We start from the raw sequence: 20,000 nt of genomic DNA on the forward strand, positions 1-20,000 counted from the left end.
CATCCCATACCCATTTTGCTCATTCTTCCCGACCCCACTCCCCCCTCCATCCCTCCCTCCCTCCCTCCAACCCCCTTCCCCCATTCCCCTCCTTCCCTCGTGTTCTCTGCTTCCGTCTCTTCACTCTTCCGCCTCCCCTCACCTCTCCCCCCTTCCCCCTCTTCCCCTGACTCTTTCCTCTCCCTCAGTCCCTCCACCCACCAGACACCTCTTTCCCCTCTAGCCATCATTCCTCCCCCCCTCACACTCCCATTCCCCCTCCCACCCTACTTTCCTACCTTACTCCCTCCCTCCCTCTCCTCCATCCCGCCACCCACCTCTCCCTCCCTCAGCTCTCCAGGACAGTGACCAGGGTTGCTTTTCTAGTGGTGTTTGGAGGCTCCCCATAGTTCACTCACCTTAACATGGCCAAGAGTTTCAACTTTTTGCAGCTTGATGTCACAAAGTTAAGTGGCAGAAAAATACAATGCCATGATTCTACATCATATCTATAATACTTCTTCGCGTCTAGAATCATATTTTACTTTTATTTTTACAACTCAGCATTCAAGTTGGAGAGATGACAATTGTAGTCAAGTTAGAGCAAAACTACTGTAGTTAATTACAGTACCGTATATGGCACGGTGATATTGTGTTAATTATGCTGGGCGCGCAAACTACCGTTCTGTCTATTATTAAAAGGGGTAGCCTATTAAGTGAACATTAAAGTGCAATATACAGCATAAAACAGATCGCTTTACTCTTTATGCTCTAACCTGGTCAAAACTGCGATCTCCCCATCTTGATTAACGAACTGTAACACAAGATCAACACTATCTTTTGCTGCTAGTCATGAAGAAGTGCTATGGGAAAGGATGAGCCTTAGTTTTGCCTTACTCTGCCAATGAGCTATGCGGAATAAGCTACAAAAAGACGAAAATCTCGGCCAAGTTAAGGTGAAGGAACTGTAGATACAAGTGAGCTTCCCAACGCTAAGAACACGGCCCCTTGGTAGGCATTGTGACCTACTGGGCCGAAACTCCCTACCTCCCTCTCATTAGCAGCCCCCCTTCCCTCCCTACCTCCCTCTCATCAGCAGCCTCCCTCCCCTCCCTACCTCCCCCTCATTAGCAGCCTCCCTCCCTCCCTCTCATTAGCAGCCTCCCTTCCCTCCCTACCTCCCTCTCATTAGCAGCCTCCCTCCCCTCCCTACCTCCCCCTCATTAGCAGCCTCCCTCCCTCCCTCCCTCCCTCTCATTAGCAGCCTTTCTCACTCCCTACCTCCCCCTCATTAGCAGCCTCCTTCCCTCCCTCCCTCCCTCCCTCTCATTGGCAGCCTTCCTCACTCCCTACCTCCCTCTCATTAGCAGCCTCCCTCCCTCCTTCCCTTCTCTCTCCTTTGCTTCCTACAGGCTTCACTGACATGATTCTTTGTCCCACCGAAAGAATTATATGCTCGTTGGTCTTTAGTCTTTGTCGCAGTGTAGAGTTATATGTCCGCTGGGTCTTACGTTTTTGTCGCAGAGTTGAAATTATATGGTCTTTGCATTTTAAGTCCTTGTCGCAGAGTAGGAATTATATTGCCTTTGTGTCGCAAGTCTTTGTCGCAGTGTAAGAGTTATATGTTCATTCGATTTTGAGTCTTTGTCGCCATGTAAAAATTATATAATAGATGGGTTTTTAATTCTCTGTCGCAGTGTAGGAATTATATGGTTTTTGTGCTTTATGTCTTTGTAGCAGTGTGAAAATTAAATGTTCACTGGATTTTAAGTCTTTGTCGCAATGGAAGAATTATTTGATACGCAGGTCTTACATCTCTGTCGCAGTGCAAGAAATATATGTTCGCTGGACCTAAAAGTCTTTGTTGCAATTTAGGAACTATGTGGCCCATGGGTCTTTGGTACAGTGTAAGAATTATTCGTTTGCAATGTCTTAGTTCTTTGTCAGAATGTTAAATAGTGTGTTCGTTGGGCTGATTTCTTTGCCACAATGTTAGAAATCTCGTATATGAGAATGACGTGCCCGTATGTAAGAATGATATGTTCTCTGGTACGAGTTACATTCTGCTTAGGTCTAAAGTAATTCCAAATTAACTGTCGCAGGGCAAAAAGTATGTATTCGCTGGATCCCAAGCCTTTTTCGCAGGGTAGAGTACACAGGTAATTTCTGTACTGCAGCTCCTTATTATAAAGCGAGGTTCCTCTTTCACTCAGTTAGAAAAGTCTCAGAGTCACTCCGTCAAATTCAAGGAGTTAGCGAAAGTAAGTTACAATGGTGTCAGAAGTCGTGACGTGCGTGTTCCACGAGTATGTGTTGAGATTTTCCGTTTCCTTTCTCAAGCGGGTATGCAATTCTTCGGTGTTACTTGAAGCCAGCCTCTCTCTCTCTCTCTCTCTCTCTCTCTCACACACACACACACACACACACACACACAAGCATAAGCGTGTAGTTCTTTGCTTTCATTTTACACTGTCCATAATTTAATCCATCTATCTATCTACTGCCAGGCTCCTTAGTCCCGTGAGAGGTGGCCACAAACAAGCCGCCTCCAAGATAAAACAGAATTCCTCCATGCATCATTCATTCATCATCCCAACCCCATTATGCGGGATCCAGAACAAGAAAAGCACAAGAAAGTAGAGTTACCAACAAAATACATATTAAAACTGGCCGTATAGTCATCCATTAAATTCTTAATAAAACATCTTTCCTCTATTGGGTTAAGCTGCCACGAACTTTTTAGTGTAATCAGTCAGCCAATCAATCAATCCACTGTCGGGCAGGACGCAGTAAACGACGAACACTGTAAATCAGAGCTAACTTGGCGAAAAACCAATAAGGATCGCATATTGAATATCACCACCCATTACCCAAATATACTCGAGAAAAATATTACCCTATCACAACTTACATTCCACTTGTTTTACTCAGATACCTGTCGTCCTGTATGGTACTTCCGGCCTACTACTTGAAAATTTATTACATTCACATAGCCCGAAAGCCAAATTCTTCTCACCCGCAGAACAATTACACCTTTTTACGTAAACACTTTTTATGTCTCCTTTACATGACATTTACACATCACTTACTGGGATATCAGTTTCATATAATACACTCGAATATTACTTACATCACAGTAACCTGAATAGCAATTATATCACAATTACCTTGATACTACTGCACTTACCTTTGCCCTACCTAAATAAACAGTGCATCCCTGAATAATGTTCACATCACATTAACTATTACATCCTTGTATATTACTCACAACTCATTAATTATTACATGCCTGAATATTACTTACATCACATTAATTATTACCCCCACTGAATATTACTCACTTCTCATTAATTACTACATCCTTGAATAATATTCACGTCACATTAATTTCAAACATCATTCCTTATTAAATTTCATTGACATCAATATGATATCTCAGAAAATATCTACAGTTCGAGTGAATAAAAACTTGTAAATGATGTACAGCCTAAGAAAAAAAAAAAAAAAAAAAAAAAACTATCATTCCAGTTTGATGAAAATTTACAGCTATCAAAACATAACAATATTACCTTGACTAATGTACGTCTTGTTTTGCTTGACTTTTCTTAAATGAATTCACCAGAAATTTCGAATATTATTTTTTTCTTAAGCTGTACGTCAGTAAAATATCAGAATTAACATGGTATTTATATTATTTACCTTATCGACGCGGTAGCTTTAAAATCATCACGTCAGCCCTGAAAGAAACAAAATATGGTTCATAAGCTTTTATTATACATGGAAAAGTTGGGAGAAAATGTAAAGAAAGGAGAATTTATGCCATATAATATAATAATTCTCCATTTTTCTGACAAATGTAGGCTAATTACAACAGGTGAGGCAAACACACGAAAAACTGAAAATTCCAAAAAGAAACACATAAAAAAAAAAAAACCTACATAGCCACACAGACTATTTCGTTTACTAAGTTTCAGACCAGAAGAGGGGCAGACAGCGAGAATAATGGGCGCTGAGCTCAAAATGGAAACACAGTCGAAAAATCTGTGCTAAACTTCCGGACAACAAGAACTAAAGCGAGAGTAGCAAGAGCAAACATGAGAAACTTTCGGTGAAAAAAAAAAAAAAAAATCAGATGCATACATACATACCGAATAAGCCTGAACCATTAAATCAAACTACAAAGAACTACTGTAAAACAAAGAAAAATTTTGAGGGAACGTAAATCAAGAATAACAATTTACAGTGATTAGATATATCGGAGTACATATGATACAGAACCGAATGAAAAGTAAAAAAACAGTGACCCTGGTAAAATGAAATCTTATAAACGTATATCCATACATTACAGAGCGTAAGTGAACCTGACCCCACCAAAATAACAAAAAAGTGGCGAAGTATCCAGATACATTAAACTTTACGAAACTGCAAGCATCTTAAAACTGTTCTGAGAAGTGTACAAGTGAACCAGCCTCTTCCCATCCCCCAGAGGAGGGGTGGAGTCTGCTGCTGAGTGATGCCGGCACTGTGGGGCCTCCTGCTGAAACTCCTGCTGTCTCTGCTGTTGGCACATCCTGGCAGGCACTCCATGGCAAGAGCCCGACCAGGTAGGATTTATTTTCTTTCCTGCCTTTTGAATATTTATCTGTGTTCCGCTTTTTATGATCTTAAATTCGTAACATAGATTGGATGAGTGATTAATTATAAAAGCAGTGCAGTTATTTCCGTTTAATATTCATCATCATCAATTTCGTCATTTCTAATATCATAATGCATCACCATTATTTTATACCCGTAAAGTGAGCTTTGTGACCACGTGACGAGTGAGCGAGCGTCAGTACATACGCCTATCATCATAATTTCCTCTTGGCGTAAACTTTCAACATTTCTGGTGAGGTAGTTGAACAATAACAGAAGAACAATTGAGCTAAAATATTTACTTTCTCGCGTTTTCGCCCTCTCTCACGTTTTCTCTCCGGATGTGCATATAGCGAGGCGCCGTAGCATTTATCACACGCGCAATGTTCATTTCTCTACTCCAAACTTGCCGTGTCAACGAACTGTGTCGGTAAACGCTTGGCTAGTGATCGAATGATGAAACCCAGACATGGGGACATTACCCTTGTTGATTTCACCCCCTAAACATAGAAAAAACGTTCATGAAAAATTATGAGCTTAATATCCGATATTTAATTGTTAGAATTCATGCAAGAAAACCTAGTGTTATGACACGAAATCTTTTTCAATTTGATTTCATAGCGGAACATGTCAACTGAAGTCCCGGGTACCTTCCCTGGGAAAGCTGGGATTCCAAGAGGTTTCTTTGATCTCATAAGTAAATATTTAGGAAAAATAAGCTTCACTGAATGTATCTACTACCTACTGAAAGAACATCTTCTCAATCTCACATAGTAGAAAAGTAATTAGCCTCTGAAAACCATCACGGTCGGGTCGGGTCGTGTCGTGTTAGGCCGGGCCTGGTTGTGTCGGGCCGCTCATTTCTCAGTTGAACATAAAGTGAACAGCACTTCGCTCGCTGCGCTCGCTCGGTCGTAATTACATTTTATTTCTGATACCGAGAGTCACTGAGCTCATTTTTATGTTCATCAAAATCATCACAAGTAATTAATTTTCATGTGTAACATATCTTCACGACCGTCACATCAACAAAGCAATGTACAAGGAATATTTTCTTCACTTAAAATAAGATCATGACAAGCCTATCCAATCAAAGATAAGTCGTTCACGTTGTCCTTTTCTCCTTATTCTTCTCGCTTTCTCCTCTCCGTATGTCCTTGCTCCACTTCATGTATCCTTCATCCTCTCCGTATATCCTTCCTCCTCTCTGGATATCCTTCCTCCTCTCTCTCTTCTCTTACCTCTTCTCCTGCCTTTCCCATGCTTTCTCTTTAATCCCTTAATTTTAATAACTCGTTCACCCTGAAATCTTCAGGGCATCCTCTTGCTTGTGCTAAAGGTGGAAAATGTATAAAAGAGTATAGCTTGGTGTGGAATAAGTGACTTAAGGCGAACAGGCTCAAGTTAGATACGATGAATAGAGATAGATAGATAAATAGATAGATAGACAGACAAATAGATGGGCAGGTAGTAAGACAGACAAACAGACAGACAAAAACACAGATAGACAGAGACAGATTGATAGATAGATAGATACATAGACAAACAGACAGATATACACAGATAATGGATAGACAGATGGATAGTACACAGATAAAGACAAACAGACAGAGACACACAGAAACAAAGAAATATATAGACAGATATAGACAGATATAGAGAAAACAGACAGACAGATAGATAGATATAGATTAACAGACATACAGACTACATAACAACAGCTAGATAGACAGATGGGCAAGTAGGACGATAGATATTAACAGAAACTCTCTCTCTCTCTCTCTCTCTCTCTCAGCCCTTGGGAAAAGAATAAAAAGAGAAAAAGAATGTCAGTCTTCACAGATAAGATCCGTGGCTGGTCTTTCCAATGCCGAGGAATTTCTATCAGTTTATACCGCCTAATTGTGATTTATATAAACTACATCTGACATCCAGAAAATACAGGAAATTTCAAAACACAGCTATTTAGATACATTAAGTCTTCGTTAAAATATAGAAAAGTTCCCTAGTGCAGTCCAGTTGATATAGTTCTTTCATCTTAACTTGGTGCAATAATTCGCCCTGTTGCCGCTAATTTTACATGGCTCAGTAGCAAGTAAAGACAATGTTACGGTTTTTCATCACTGGGCCTGCCATCTGATGTACTGTATTTGGGAGATTTCGAAATAGACCAATTTTTAAGATCAAGGCAAATCTAATTACCTCCAGTGACTGACTTTGAGAGCCACTAGTGACAAAAAAAAAAAAAAAAAAAAAAAAAAAAATGACGGGCTCTGATTTCGATACTGCCACTTATTTCAGTTATACGCAAAATTTGAAAGATAAAAATGCATTCCAAACAAAAATCCAAGCAAAGCAAAGCAAGACCGACTCCATTCTCAGCAAGTAAAAAAAAAAAAAAAAAAAATAGTCATGGTCAGAAACATGAACTGACACGAACACTTCCATCAAATCGGATTTTCAAACCTCTGAATAAAATCTACAAAAAAAAAAAAAAAAAAAAAAAGACATTCCATTTCCAAGACGCTAATTCTGATGACTATTTCTGAGAACTACGTAAGGAAAAATAGTGAAGAGTTTTATTTGAAATATTTCGACATCTAGAACAAACATACGCGATGTTTAGAAAATTTGTGAAGCTCCGAAATAAAAAGAAAACATGCCAAAGAGCAAGACACGGCTCTTTTTCCAGGAGATTAATTCTGATGACTGTCTCTGAGAACCACTTACGGAGAAAATGGTGAGGGAAATTTGATTTACGAGATTTTGACAACCTGCTGATGTTTCAAGTACATTTACGATTTTTTTTTCAAAGCTATGATACAAACAACCTACCCCTGAAGAGCAAAACAGAATTCAACTTCCAGAATATAAATAGTACACCTTAATCATTAATGGTGAGGTGTGTGTGGCCCTTCTGTATGATAATGTAATTTTCTTTTTACTCTTGCCACCTTGGGACATTATTATTCAGCTGTGGAGATGTCAAATTAGAGAGGGGATGGTATAACCTTCATTAACCCTTTCGCTGCAAGAGGCCGAACCAAATTAATTATGGGGTGCACGAATAAACCAATAAAACATATTACAAAAGTAAATAGGTTATGTGAGTTTGACAAACTGATCAGATACCAAGCAAATTTACGAGACGTCTTCGAAGCTCCGAGACGAACCAGACCTAACATCGAAACAAGGCCGCTCTCCTCTCGAAGGAAATTAACTCTCCCGACTATCTGGGAGATCGAAGAGGAGAAAAAGGGGCAAGATTGATTTTTCTTTTTTATTTCTTTTTTTCCTCCTATCTCTTCCTCCTCCGCCTCGGTAGCGTTGGGAGTCGAGCGAGTGTCGCTGGGAAGGGTCGTGGACAGATTTATGCCCCTGGGACGGAAGCCAATGTTTTTCGTTGGACGGGAAAACAAGGAAGGATTTTTCGGGTCTCGATTCCTTTTGATTTCTGTTATTCTTAATTTGTGTTACAATATCAAAAGTATTTTTAATTTTCACAGTCCCACCATAACAAAGAGGAATTACTGGTCTCGCTTCCCTTTTATTTTATTTCATTTTATTTTATTTTCACTACTTGGAATGCTTTGTTTTTTTCATCGTAGCCTCTACAAAGAAAAGAGAATTTTATGGTCTTGATTTCTTCCCATTAATTTTCATTTTTGTCAACTCTGAATTAGTATTTTCCTTAATAGTTTCTGCAAAGTAATATTTAACTCTGAATGTACTTTAGTTTTCTGTTACGCTTTTCCCGTCACAAAAAAATATGAATGTACTTATGTTTCTCATCTTTATACGTCAGAAAATCAATTCTGAATGTAATATTGTCTTATCACAGAAAAGAGAAAAACATCAGAATTCACTTTTATTTCCCTTTTTTTTAGTTTAGTCCCAAAGGTGAGGTACAAACTTGGATGTTTAGGAGAGAGAGAGAGAGAGAGAGAAGGCTTAACGTGAGACAAGTTATAACATGCACTGAAACACTCCTCAGGGTAGTGGGTGAAAGGGAGGGGGGGGGGAGGCAGAGGAGGGACAGGGAGGAAGGCGAGAGAGGGGGGGGGGAGGAAAGCGAGGGAGGGAAAGAGAGGATGGGTGAAAGGGGGAGAAGTAGAGGAAGAAGAGTACAGAAGAGAGAGAGAGAGAGAGAGAGAGGTGGGAGGAGGAAGAGATATAGCCGTAGTATATCGCGTGGGTATACGTTGCCTGGAGACTAAATATCCCATACCACACCACATCCAATAACGGACTGGATGGGCAGGGGAATGTGTGTGTGTGTGTGTGTGTGTGTGTGTGTGTGTGTGTGTGTGTGTGTGTGTGTGTGTGAGAGAGAGAGAGAGAGAGAGAGGGGGAGGGGACGGGAAAGAAGAGATGAAAGAAATGGAAGTGAGGATGGGGAAGGAAAGGAAGAGGGAGAGGGGGGAAGAAAAGGAAGAGGGAGAGGGGGAAAAGAGAGGGAGAGGGGAAGGAAAGGGAAAGGGAGATGGGAAGGAAAGGGAGAGGATGAGAAGCAGAGGGAAGGGTGAGGCAAGGGGAGAGGAAAGGGAACGGCAAGGGAGAGGAGGAGTGGCAATGAGAAAGGAGAAATGGAAGTAGAAAGGGGAGGAAGGAATGGGAAAGAAGGGTAAGGGAGAGGGAGAGAATAAAGAAAGGGAGAAAATAGGGAAAGGGAGAGGGGGCAGTGAATCGTGGTGGTGAGAGGGGTAGGGGATAACTGAGGGAGAAAAGGACTGGGTAGATGAAAGGGTTGACGGAATGGAGATGGCAGGACAAAAAATGGCTTTCTATTACTGAAGAGAAGTACTCAATAATAATAATAATAATAATAATAATAATAATAATAATAATAACGGAGTTAATGAAGGCTGTATCTAACCCCTCTAGTTCGAAAAGTCTCCCCTAAGCTGCATAAAATCGTCTGACGAAAGCAAGAATAAAAAAAATATGTCCTGGCAATGATGGGATAAATTAACTCTGGCAGCTGCTGATGACATTAATATAAATGATTAAATCTACGTGTGATGGCGTAAGCAATTAGAGCTGGTGATTAGTAGCAGATTAGGGCAATTATGGAGGAAGGTAATTAAAGGTTATTTTCTAAAATTATTACTGATGTGCTGGGAACAAGTGTACGTGGCAGGTGTGTGAGGTACATGTGTAGAGGTGGTGTATGAGGCAGGTGTGGCGGCAAAGGTAGATGTTCAGATGATGCACGAGATATAGGGGAGCCTGAGAAGTGTGGGAGTCCGCTGTGTGAGTCAGGTGTAAAAGAGACCACATGTGTGAGACAGGTGTGGGAAATCATATATGTCAGGTGTGTAAAGGTACATGTGTGAAAATGACATGGTACGCAAAAATCAGGTTTATGAAAGACCATGAACATGATAATCAGTTTGAGTGTAACAAAGCAGGTACAAAAGCCACGTGTGTGTGTGTGTGTGTGTGTGTGTGTGTGTGTGTGTGTGTGTGTGTGTGTGTGTGTGTGTGTGTGTGTGTGTGTGTGTGTGTGTGTGTGTGTGTGTGTGTGTGTGTGTGTGTGCGTGCGTGCGTGCGTGCGTGCGTGCGTGCGTGCGTGCGTGCGTGCGTGCGTGCGTGCGTGCGTGTGTGTGTGTGTGTGTGTGTGTGTGTGTGTGTGTGTGTGTGTGTGTGTGTGTGTGTGTGTGTGTGTGTGTGTGTGTGCGTGCGCGCGCGAATGTATGTCCTGTGTGTGGGGGGGAGGAGGGAGGCAGAGAGCTATGTGTCTCAGCCAAAACACTTGAGATGAGGGAGGTGAGTCGCGTGGTATAAAGAGGACAGAATTACCACACCACTCCACCCTCCTTCACCCCGCTTCTTACCCTCTTACCAAGGAGCTCCGGGGGAAAAAACGCCTCTCTAGTATACCACGTAGAGGAAGTGAGGATGAAGGTATGTGTGTACTTCAGCGGGAGGATTGCTCACGCCTGAAAAGAACGTGTAGTGCTGCCTCCTAGATTAAACTTTATCACTTCGTCGATTTTTGCAGGTGTTTTGGTTATTGGTGTGTGTGTGTGTGTGTGTGTGTGTGTGTGTGTGTGTGTGTGTGTGTGTGTGTGTGTGTGTGTGTGTGTGTGTGTGTGAGAGAGTCATGTGTGTGTGTAGGAGGGCAGGCAGGTATGTGAGACAGCTAAACACTCGACACAGGAGGTGAAGGAGGAAAGGGTCGCATGATTCAAGGTGCAAGGCCAGGTTACCACACAACAACAACAAACCCCTCCTGTCTACCTACCTACCTACCTACCTGCCTACCTACCTACCTGCATGCCTACGTACCTGCTACAGTGCATACTAACCTCCCTACCTCTCAACCTACTACTTACATACCTACCTACCCGCTGAGCCATTTATCAATCTATCTACAACATACCTGCCTACCTGTCCACCCACACACCTACTTAGCAACCTACCCTCACTCTACATACCTAGCTATCTGCCCACCCACCTACCCATCAATCTACTCTCACTCTCTCTCTCTCTCTCTCTCTCTCTCTCTCTCTCTCTCTCTCTCTCCCCTCCCTCACTTCCAAGTAGTGTTTACCGTATTATTAAAGACTCAAGTATGTTTTGATCCTGATCAAAGAACCCCGTATAGCTATGTCGAGGGGTCATCGGAAAAAAACTTGAGTGTTGTGATCGAAAAGGGTGTAATCAGCAGAGAGAGAGAGAGAGAGAGAGAGAGAAACATATCCAAACACAAGGTCCACTAAATATTCCTCCAGCCTCACCCTACACCATTATGCAGTACAAACAAGTGATCTTTTCCCCCTCGGTAATCTTCTAATATAATCCAGACCCATTTTCTTAGCCCTGCCCTTATCCAGTTTATTCAGCATTACGATTCAGGTTTATTTTCCGGCAACATAACTCCCATAAGTGTGGCAGGTTTGGTATCATCTGACGGAACTGGGTCACTCAGAATCTGAATACAAGGTCGCGGTTGCGTGTCATCTGGTGAGCCCGAGTTATGTGGTAGGAATGAGTCTCCTTGGTCACTAATCAAATGTGTCCTCCGGTCTGACTACACCTGGCCTTCACCTGAGCTCAAAGGGGAGAGGATTCTTTACCACGTGAAAACAAACAGACTATGCCCTCTCTAACAACACCAAAAAAGTCCCTAATCATCTCAAAAGTCCCTAATCATCTTTTAAAAAGTCCCTAAACACCTCGGAAGTGCCTAATCATCTCAGAAAGTCAATAATCCTCCCAAAATGTCCATCATCCTCTAAAAAAAAAAGTCTAATAATCTCAAAAAGTCCCTAATCATCTAAATAACGTCCCTAATCATCTCAAAGAAGTCCCTAATCATCTCGAGAGCCCCTAATCATCTCAAGTCCCTAATAATCTCAAAAGTCCATAATCTTAAAAAAATCCCTAATCACCCAGAAATAGGCCCTAACCATCCCAAAAATCCCAGATCACCTTTAAAAAGTCCCTAATCATCTTCCATCCCTAACTACCACCCGAATAACCTGCCTAACCATCATAATTATTTTCCTGTTCACCTCTCTACCATCCTAACTATCTTACTAACAAAGTCCCTAACCACCTGCTCATTGCCCTAACCTGACCACCCCTAACAATGTCTAATCTACCATAACCTAACTACCTTCCTAACCACTCTGAACTAGTTTCCTAATCACCTTTCTAGCTGTGTTTTAGCTCTGACATTCTAAAACTCCACCCTAACAGAACTATCTTCCTAACTACAATCGTTGCCAACCTAATCACTCAGCTAACTGACCTCCCGAAATGCTTACCCCCCTAGCTACTAACCACCCTAACCACTAACCACCCTAACTGCTAACCACCTTAACCACTAACCACCCTAACCACTAAGCACCCTAACTGCTAACCACCCTAACTGCTAACCACCCTAACCACTAACCACCCTAATTGCTAACCACCCTAACCACTATCCACCCTAGACGCTAACCACCCTAACTACTAACCACCCTAACCACTAACCAGCCTAACAACTAACCACCCTAACCACCACCCTAACTACTTAACCACACTCCAAACCACGTCGTCACCCCAATATTACACCCTGTCCCTTCTGCCGCTGTGGCGTGTGAGTTATTAGCAAGATATTACCTACATGAGAGGAGAGGGGAGGAGGAGGAGGAGGAGGAGGAGGAGGAGGAGGAGAGAGATGGAAGAGGAGGCGGAGAGGAGGAGGACGAAGAAGAGAAGCGTTAGTTACGAGGCAGGGCAGGAGCGATAATAATTGCTCAGGTAACACACATGGAGCCAGGCAGAGTAGGAGGAGGAGGAGGAGGAGGAGGAGGCGGAGAGAAGGAGGACGAAGAAGAGAAGCGTTAGTTACGAGGCGGGGCAGGTGCGATAATAATTAATTGTTCAAGTAACACAGATGGAGCCAGGCGAGGAGGAGGAGAAGGAGAGAATCGCAAGTGAAGAGTGAAAGGAGGGTACGATCGATGAGGGGAGAGGAAAAGGGGAAGGGAATGGGAGAAGAAAGGAAAAAAGGATGTGGAGGAGGAGGAGGAGGAGAGAGAGAGAGAGAGAGAGAGAGAGAGAGAGAGAGAGAGAGAGAGAGAGTGTTAGGGGTGTGACAGGTGCGCTAATATCTGATCAGGTAACACAAGAGGAGTCAGGTGTTTGGCTAGGATCGGTAATTACTTACAAGGCGCAGGTGTGTGTTGTGGGGGTGGTGATGGATGGGGGGATGAGTGATGACGCGGAAGTGGGGATGAAGGGAGAGTGGAGGAGGAGGGATGATGGGAAAGAGGAGGAGGGATGATGGGAAAGAGGAGAAGGGGAGATGAGAGGAAAAAGCAGAAGAGAGGATGAAGGGCAAGAAGAGGATGGGGGTGAGAAGAGAGAGGGGGAGGGGGACGAAGGAAGAGCGAAGATGAGGGTAAAGAGGAGGAAGGGGGGAGGGATGAAGAGGGGAATGGGGATGAAGGGAAAGATGAGGGAAGATGACGGGCAGGTGGGGACAAGAGAACGCAGAAAGGTGGTGGGGAGCAATGGGGGGAAGAAGAGATTGATGGAAGGAAAGGAAATGCACACCTATCATATTCCACACACGAGAGAATACCAATCTGACGCATGCATCAATAAACTGTTAAGGAGGTGTCTGTGAGCCTTCTTAACCTACAATAATTCCGTCCCTGTTCCCCACTTAACTCAGATTGGCTCACAGCACCTCCTAGCCTCCACCGTACAAGCAGACGTCCCCGAGATAGGATAGTTTAGGACCTCTCCCTCCCTTCTCCTGGATCTCCTTATCTATCCAGTCACTCTCTCCCCACTCCTCTCCTCTCCTCCCCCTTTCTCTCCCTTCCTTCCCTTCATCTCCCCCTCCTCCTTCCCACCATTTCTTCCTCCCATCCCTTCATCTCTTCTCCCCCTCCTCCTTCTCTCCATTCCTCCCTCCCATCTCTTCCTCTATTCTCCCTTTCCTTTCTAAACCATATCTTCCATCTCTTCCTCTCCTCTCCCCCTCTCCCTCTCCATTCCTCTCCCCTTTTCCCCTCTCTCCCCACTCTCCCCGTGCGAGTGCTGTGTGTACCAGCCTCAATAACAAAGAGCTACGACCAGGTGAGGTGTGAGGCAAAGGGGCGCATCCCTCACTCACTCACTCTCAACACTTTCACTACGATTATTTATTTATCTGTTTATTTACTTATTTATTACCAGTCAATCAATCTATCTATCTATCTATCTGTCTATCTCCCAATCTCTTTCTCCATCAGCCTGTCTATCTTTCTACTAATTTATTCATAAAATACTGCTTTTTTTCTTTTGCACTTAAAACGTAAACATTATTAATCTCACGTACGGTCATTGTCCTTTTGGGTCATGACGCAGTGTAAACAACGGGTCACACACACACACACACACACACACACACACACACACACACACACACACACACAGGCGCTGATGTAATTACTGTCTTATTATACCGTGGCCAGGACACGAGAGGCAATATACGCATCGCTTTGAGAGGACGTATGTTCAACCCCCTCATCACCTAGTGGACGCCCTCTTGATTTTTATTGTAGGTGGCACCAGACGAATTTTTTTAACTTTGGAGGAAAAATTAATAACAAAAGGGGGTTATAAAAGATATATTAAAATTCCTCCAGCATGAGAGAGAGAGTTTTCGAACTGGAGGGGTTAGATACACTATATTAAATCCGTCAGAATATTTTTTTTTCCTCAGTTATGCAAAATCGTCGGGAGGTAAATAAAAAAGTCTCTCTCTCTCTCTCTCTCTCTCTCTTTCTCTGGTAGAACCACTTAAGGGTCGAATAAAAGTGTGACAGTTTTATTATCTCTCCATTTGTTGATGGTGTGGGGACTACTGGGAATGGAAAGAGAGAGAGAGAGAGAGAGAGAGAGAGAGAGAGAGAGAGAGAGAGAGAGAGAGAGAGAAATTCCGTCCTCTGAGTGAAAGAATTAAACTATATAAATATACACTGGTGAGAAATAGATGTTATGAAGCCTTCTAAGATTGCGAAAATGCATAATCTCTCTCTCTCTCTCTCTCTCTCTCTCTCTCACCCACAAATGGAGGGTTTCTGTTTGCCAGTGTAGCAAGAGAGATTGAGAGAGGCCAAGGTCTGTTTATGCTCTGGACCTCACTTTGTGCTGAGAGAGAGAGAGAGAGAGAGAGAGAGAGAGAGAGAGAGAGAGAGAGAGAGAGAGAGAGAGAGAGAGAGAGAGAAACAAACAGAATGAAAATTAAACAGACACAGACAAGACAGGAATTAGTGAAAGCTGGAAACAGTCTCCCGCCTCCCCTTCAGTACGATGGCGTCATTTACAGTGTGTTTAATGTGACAAAAACTCCTAACCATTTCAGCTCAGTTGGTGACCAGGAGTAGCCAGACTGAAGTGTTGATTTGAGTGGTAACCAAGAAATCTCAGCTCAATTGATAGCCAAAGGTGGTGCGACCTGAGCGTTGATTTGACTAGTAACCAAAGAGTCTCACCTCAATAGATCGCCAAAGGTGGTGAGAATGAAGTGTTGATTTGACTAGTTACCAAGAAGTCTCAGCTCAGCTGAAGGTCAAGTGCAGTCAGATTTGTGTCGATTAGGCTAGTAACCAAGGAGTCTCTTGTCTATCTCACAGACAAAGAATTTAAGTCACGGGAGTAGTCTGGTTCCGTTAGATGAAAACAAACGGACTATAGTTACTTTTCACTTCAGCCACACGATTCTATTCATCTTAGTATAGGCATTCTGACGAGGTTAGGATGTTAGGAAGGGTGTCAGGAAGGATGTTAGGAAGGACGTTAGGAAGTTAAGGAGGATGACAGGATGTTAGGAAGGATGTTAGGATGTTAGGAAGATTGTGCTGTGGTGGTTAGGTTAATGTGGCACACGTGGAGGATAAGATACTGAATGAGGGTGTATTTGAAGCTGCGATGATTGCAGAATGGCAAAAGGAATGGTCGTACTCTGAGAGACATTGGAGATGACGTAACGCCTCTTCCTTAGCGATTTAGGCTACAGATTACATAAACAATTTTACTCTACCTAACACCAGACGATTTTAATAGCCATTGGGAAAACTCCTGAGGTTGGGGGGTTAATAGAGAGAGAGAGAGAGAGAGAGAGAGAGAGAGAATGTGGACAAGACAAAAAATCTGTGAGACAAATAGATTCATGGACAATAAAACTCGCCTCCATATCCACACCTAATCGAGACACTTATGCCCAAATCTAGCTGGAGGTGCTGCCCCATAACAGTTTAAGTGGCTGGGTCATTACGAATACATGATGTGATGTAACGAGGTCATTAGGGCGTGATCACTGGCACTAATTACCGCTGATTAAGCCACACCTCCCACAGTCTTCCTCCCACCTCCGACGCTCTTTCTCCCACCACTCCAATTAGGCACTGAAGACCGCCTAATTGGGCCATCCCAGGGTTTTTCAAGAACTAAGTGAGGCCATCATCAGCTTCAGCATCGGCATCATCATCATCATCGTCATTCAGTTTTTCTTCATCATCATTATTATCATCGTCATCATCATCATCATTCTTTTCTTTCTCCTTATCCTCCTCCTCATCATCATCATCACCGTTTTTGCGAGTCCATGCTTGCTCCACCGAATGACCTCATATCCCCGGGAAAAGAAAAAAAAAAGTTCCAGTCACTTCTTAGGCATTCGAATCAATACTCCCAGTGCCTTACCTTCAGACCGACTGGCAATTCGGACCACCAGACCACGAGGCTCCAGTGGGATGGAATTTCGTAACCAAGTAATCATTTTAGTTAGAAAGATCGTACCGTATTCGCCAGTTTATCATCACGAGGTCTTACGTTCGAATCACCAACAGGACAGCACTTACAAAACCTTTTCCCTTGGGTCTTATCCTGCAAACACCAGCCCCCTTGCCACCTCGTCTTAGCCCATCGTGACGAGGTGTGGTTAAACCCTCCTTAGTGTAGATCTCCAGTCCTCAGGTGTGTGAGGGGGAGGAGAACAATCTTGTGGGCTTCCTTTCATTTAAAAAGCAATATCTGAACATCAAACGCTACCCTAATTATTCAGGATATCCACTGATCCATCTACGCGATACCTTTTTTAATCCAGTGTACGCCAGACATGAGCCATGAACATATAAACACTTTGGGAGATAAGTAGACAGTTTTTTTCATTCTTCTTCTAGTTATTATGGCAACTGTGGTGGTAAAGAGTATAATGTTACCGTCATGTAATTACTCCGTTTCCTTGGTGAAAGGTATGGCGATGCTGTCTATGTTTTATTATCACGCACACGCGCACACGCATGCAAGTACGCACACTCATGCAAGTACACACACACACACACACACACACACACACACACACACACAAGCATGCACGCACGCACACACGAAAGAGAGAGAGAGAGAGAGAGAGAGAGAGAGAGAGAGCCGCCACACCATTAATGCGGAAGTCAAAGGCTGGCAGAATTGACAGTTCAAAAATTTTCACCGCTTTAAGTCTTTTTTTTTTTTTGTGTGTGTGGTGAGTGTGTGCGTTGGACGTAATATTTTAGCCGGCTTGAGAGAGAGAGAGAGAGAGAGAGAGAGAGATGGTGCCTACGCTCTGTACGTACATGGGAAAAGGTAAGTTTATCTCCCCCCTCTCTCTCTCTCTCTCTCAATCTATATATATATGTTTATCTATCTGTTTCTTCATCTATCTATCTATCTATCTTACGTATCCATCTCCCCACATTTTACTCCCCTCCCGTCTCCTCCGCCACCCAGTTCACCTTTACCTTTCTTCCCCAGCCCTCCCTCAAGCTAACCAACCATAATAATCACCACCAATCAGGCTCTTATCGTGTTACCAGCAGCCAGGATCACGTTATCCCGGCGGTGGGGGCATAAGCCAGAGATAACACCATTAACCCATCAGTCTAACACCAGCAATATGTGGTATCTGGTATTACGAATCATCATACCATTAAATCAGTCTAACACCAACAATAAAAAACTACTAATTATAACACCATTAACTCATCGGTTTAACACAAGCAATGTATGTACTATCTGATATAACGAATTTTTACCGTTGGAGTCTAGACATTACTGACACTGGAGGAATATTGTCGATGCTGGTCTACATAGCATCACTGTATTACTAGAGAGAGATGATTAGAATGATCCCTTCCTCATGCTGGGTACGTGCGTATCAAGAGAGGGGTGTCTACAAGTACAGAGACAAGCCGGTAGGTGATGATGATCAGCTCTAAGCGGACCAAGCTTTCGTCAGCAACCGGAAGTGAGTTTGGACACTAAAAGTCATTTCTATATGGAGGTGCAACATTCCATCCAAGAATCATGGCCCTGCCTTAATAATCTCTGGAGCCTTAGCACTTCGCTCGAGCAAGGTCGCAATTTTAGCGCTTTTCATATTTTCTGCGCCTGATGACCTCTGACTCCTGACCTGGCTGAAACAGGTCATGGATGTACGAAGCACACTTGTAGTACTCACTAACGTCTATAAGCATGTAAAGTTTAATTTGATTCCTTTCACCCATTGTGGAGCTAGGGAACTTGAAATTCGCAGAATGGCTCACCATAGGTACAACTTCTAGGTGGCACTGCCAGCAACTGGAAGTGAGTTTCGGCACGAAATGTCATTTTTGTATGGAGGTACTCCAGTACAATATTCCTCCCAAGAACCATGGCCCTGACTTAAGAATCTCTGGTGCCTTAGCATTTCGCGCAGGCATAGTCGTGATTCTAGCTACTTTCACCATTTTCTCATTGATGACCTTTGACCCCTGACCTGGCCAATGTAGTACATAGGTGTACACCAGAAAGTTGTAGTAGTAGTAGTCAATGTCTATAAGCATACAAACCTTCATTTAATTCCATAGAGCCAAGGGGGGCATTTTTAAAAACCGGTACTGGTTGCTAGGGACGCTGAGGCCAATCTTCGCAGGGTTGCCACTCGAAAACTGGAGGAAAGAGGGAAAAAATGGATGGAACACTTCCGACAGGGAATGAACTCAAGCTTACCCCTAAAGAAGTCAGAGCTTCCTACGCCCATTACTCATGCTTCTACAGCTCAAGACGTGAAAAGTACGAAAAAGGAGGGTTTTCGGCCGTTGCTAGGCAACGAGTTGTTGCCTTGCAACCGAAACCTTGCAGACACACCTAGGTCATAGGCCGGTCATCGTGCCCAAGTTTGGTCGGAAGCGGTTGATTCTGATGGACAGGAGTGCCTGCCACAATTAAACATGAAAGAATAAAAGAAAGAAAACGCAACTAACAATAAAGGCAGCATGGAGGCGGGCAAAAGTAGTCTATAAGAAGGTCGGCTTGGCTCCTCCTGCAGTTATTACTTCTAAATATCAGCTCATTCTCGAAATCTCGTAGCCATTGTGTGTGTGTGTGTGTGTGTGTGTGTGTGTGTGTGTGTGTGTGTGTGTGTGTGTGTGTGTGTGTGTGTGTGTGTGTGTGTGTGTGTGTGTGTGTGTGTGTGTGTGTGTGTGTGTGTGTGTGTGTGTGTGTGTGTGTGTGTGTGTGATTTTTAAAAGGATATGATTTGTACTCTATTGTTCTCGTACTCTGATTAAAATCATAAATACAACAACAACATCAATAAAAATAAAAACAAAAATAATAATAATAATAATAATAATAATAATAACAATAATCTTCCTCTTCTGCCAGCTGTTGGGGGAGAATGCAGAAAGTATCAACATCAAGTCTTTAGTCGCCCAAAACTAGAAAGGGTAAATGTCAGAGGAGACGAGGGATCTTCAGCTTTAATTTTTTTTTTCTCATTGTCTCATTCTGCCTCCGTCTCTAATTACCCTCTTTCTGTTTAACCGTGCGTGAGCTCTTCTCTCTCTCTCTCTCTCTCTCTCTCTCTCTCTCTCTCT

At 43.0% G+C, this 20,000-nt stretch overlaps 1 protein-coding gene across 1 annotated transcript in view; it reads left to right on the forward strand.

Moving 5' to 3' along the window:
- The window catches only part of LOC145412105 (uncharacterized), a 121,263-nt gene that overhangs the window by 34,398 nt on the left and 66,865 nt on the right, over nt 1-20,000 (forward strand). The window contains exons 3-4 of the mRNA XM_080282022.1: nt 4,466-4,583; nt 9,794-9,894. Of these exons, the coding sequence (XP_080138148.1) occupies nt 4,466-4,583; nt 9,794-9,894 (219 nt within the window). The remainder of the gene's footprint in view (nt 1-4,465; nt 4,584-9,793; nt 9,895-20,000) is intronic.

Source organism: Coenobita brevimanus, chromosome 92 (assembly GCF_032717465.1).
Source record: "Coenobita brevimanus isolate Jiangsu-jjx chromosome 92, ASM3271746v2, whole genome shotgun sequence".
Lineage (NCBI taxonomy): Eukaryota > Metazoa > Arthropoda > Malacostraca > Decapoda > Coenobitidae > Coenobita > Coenobita brevimanus.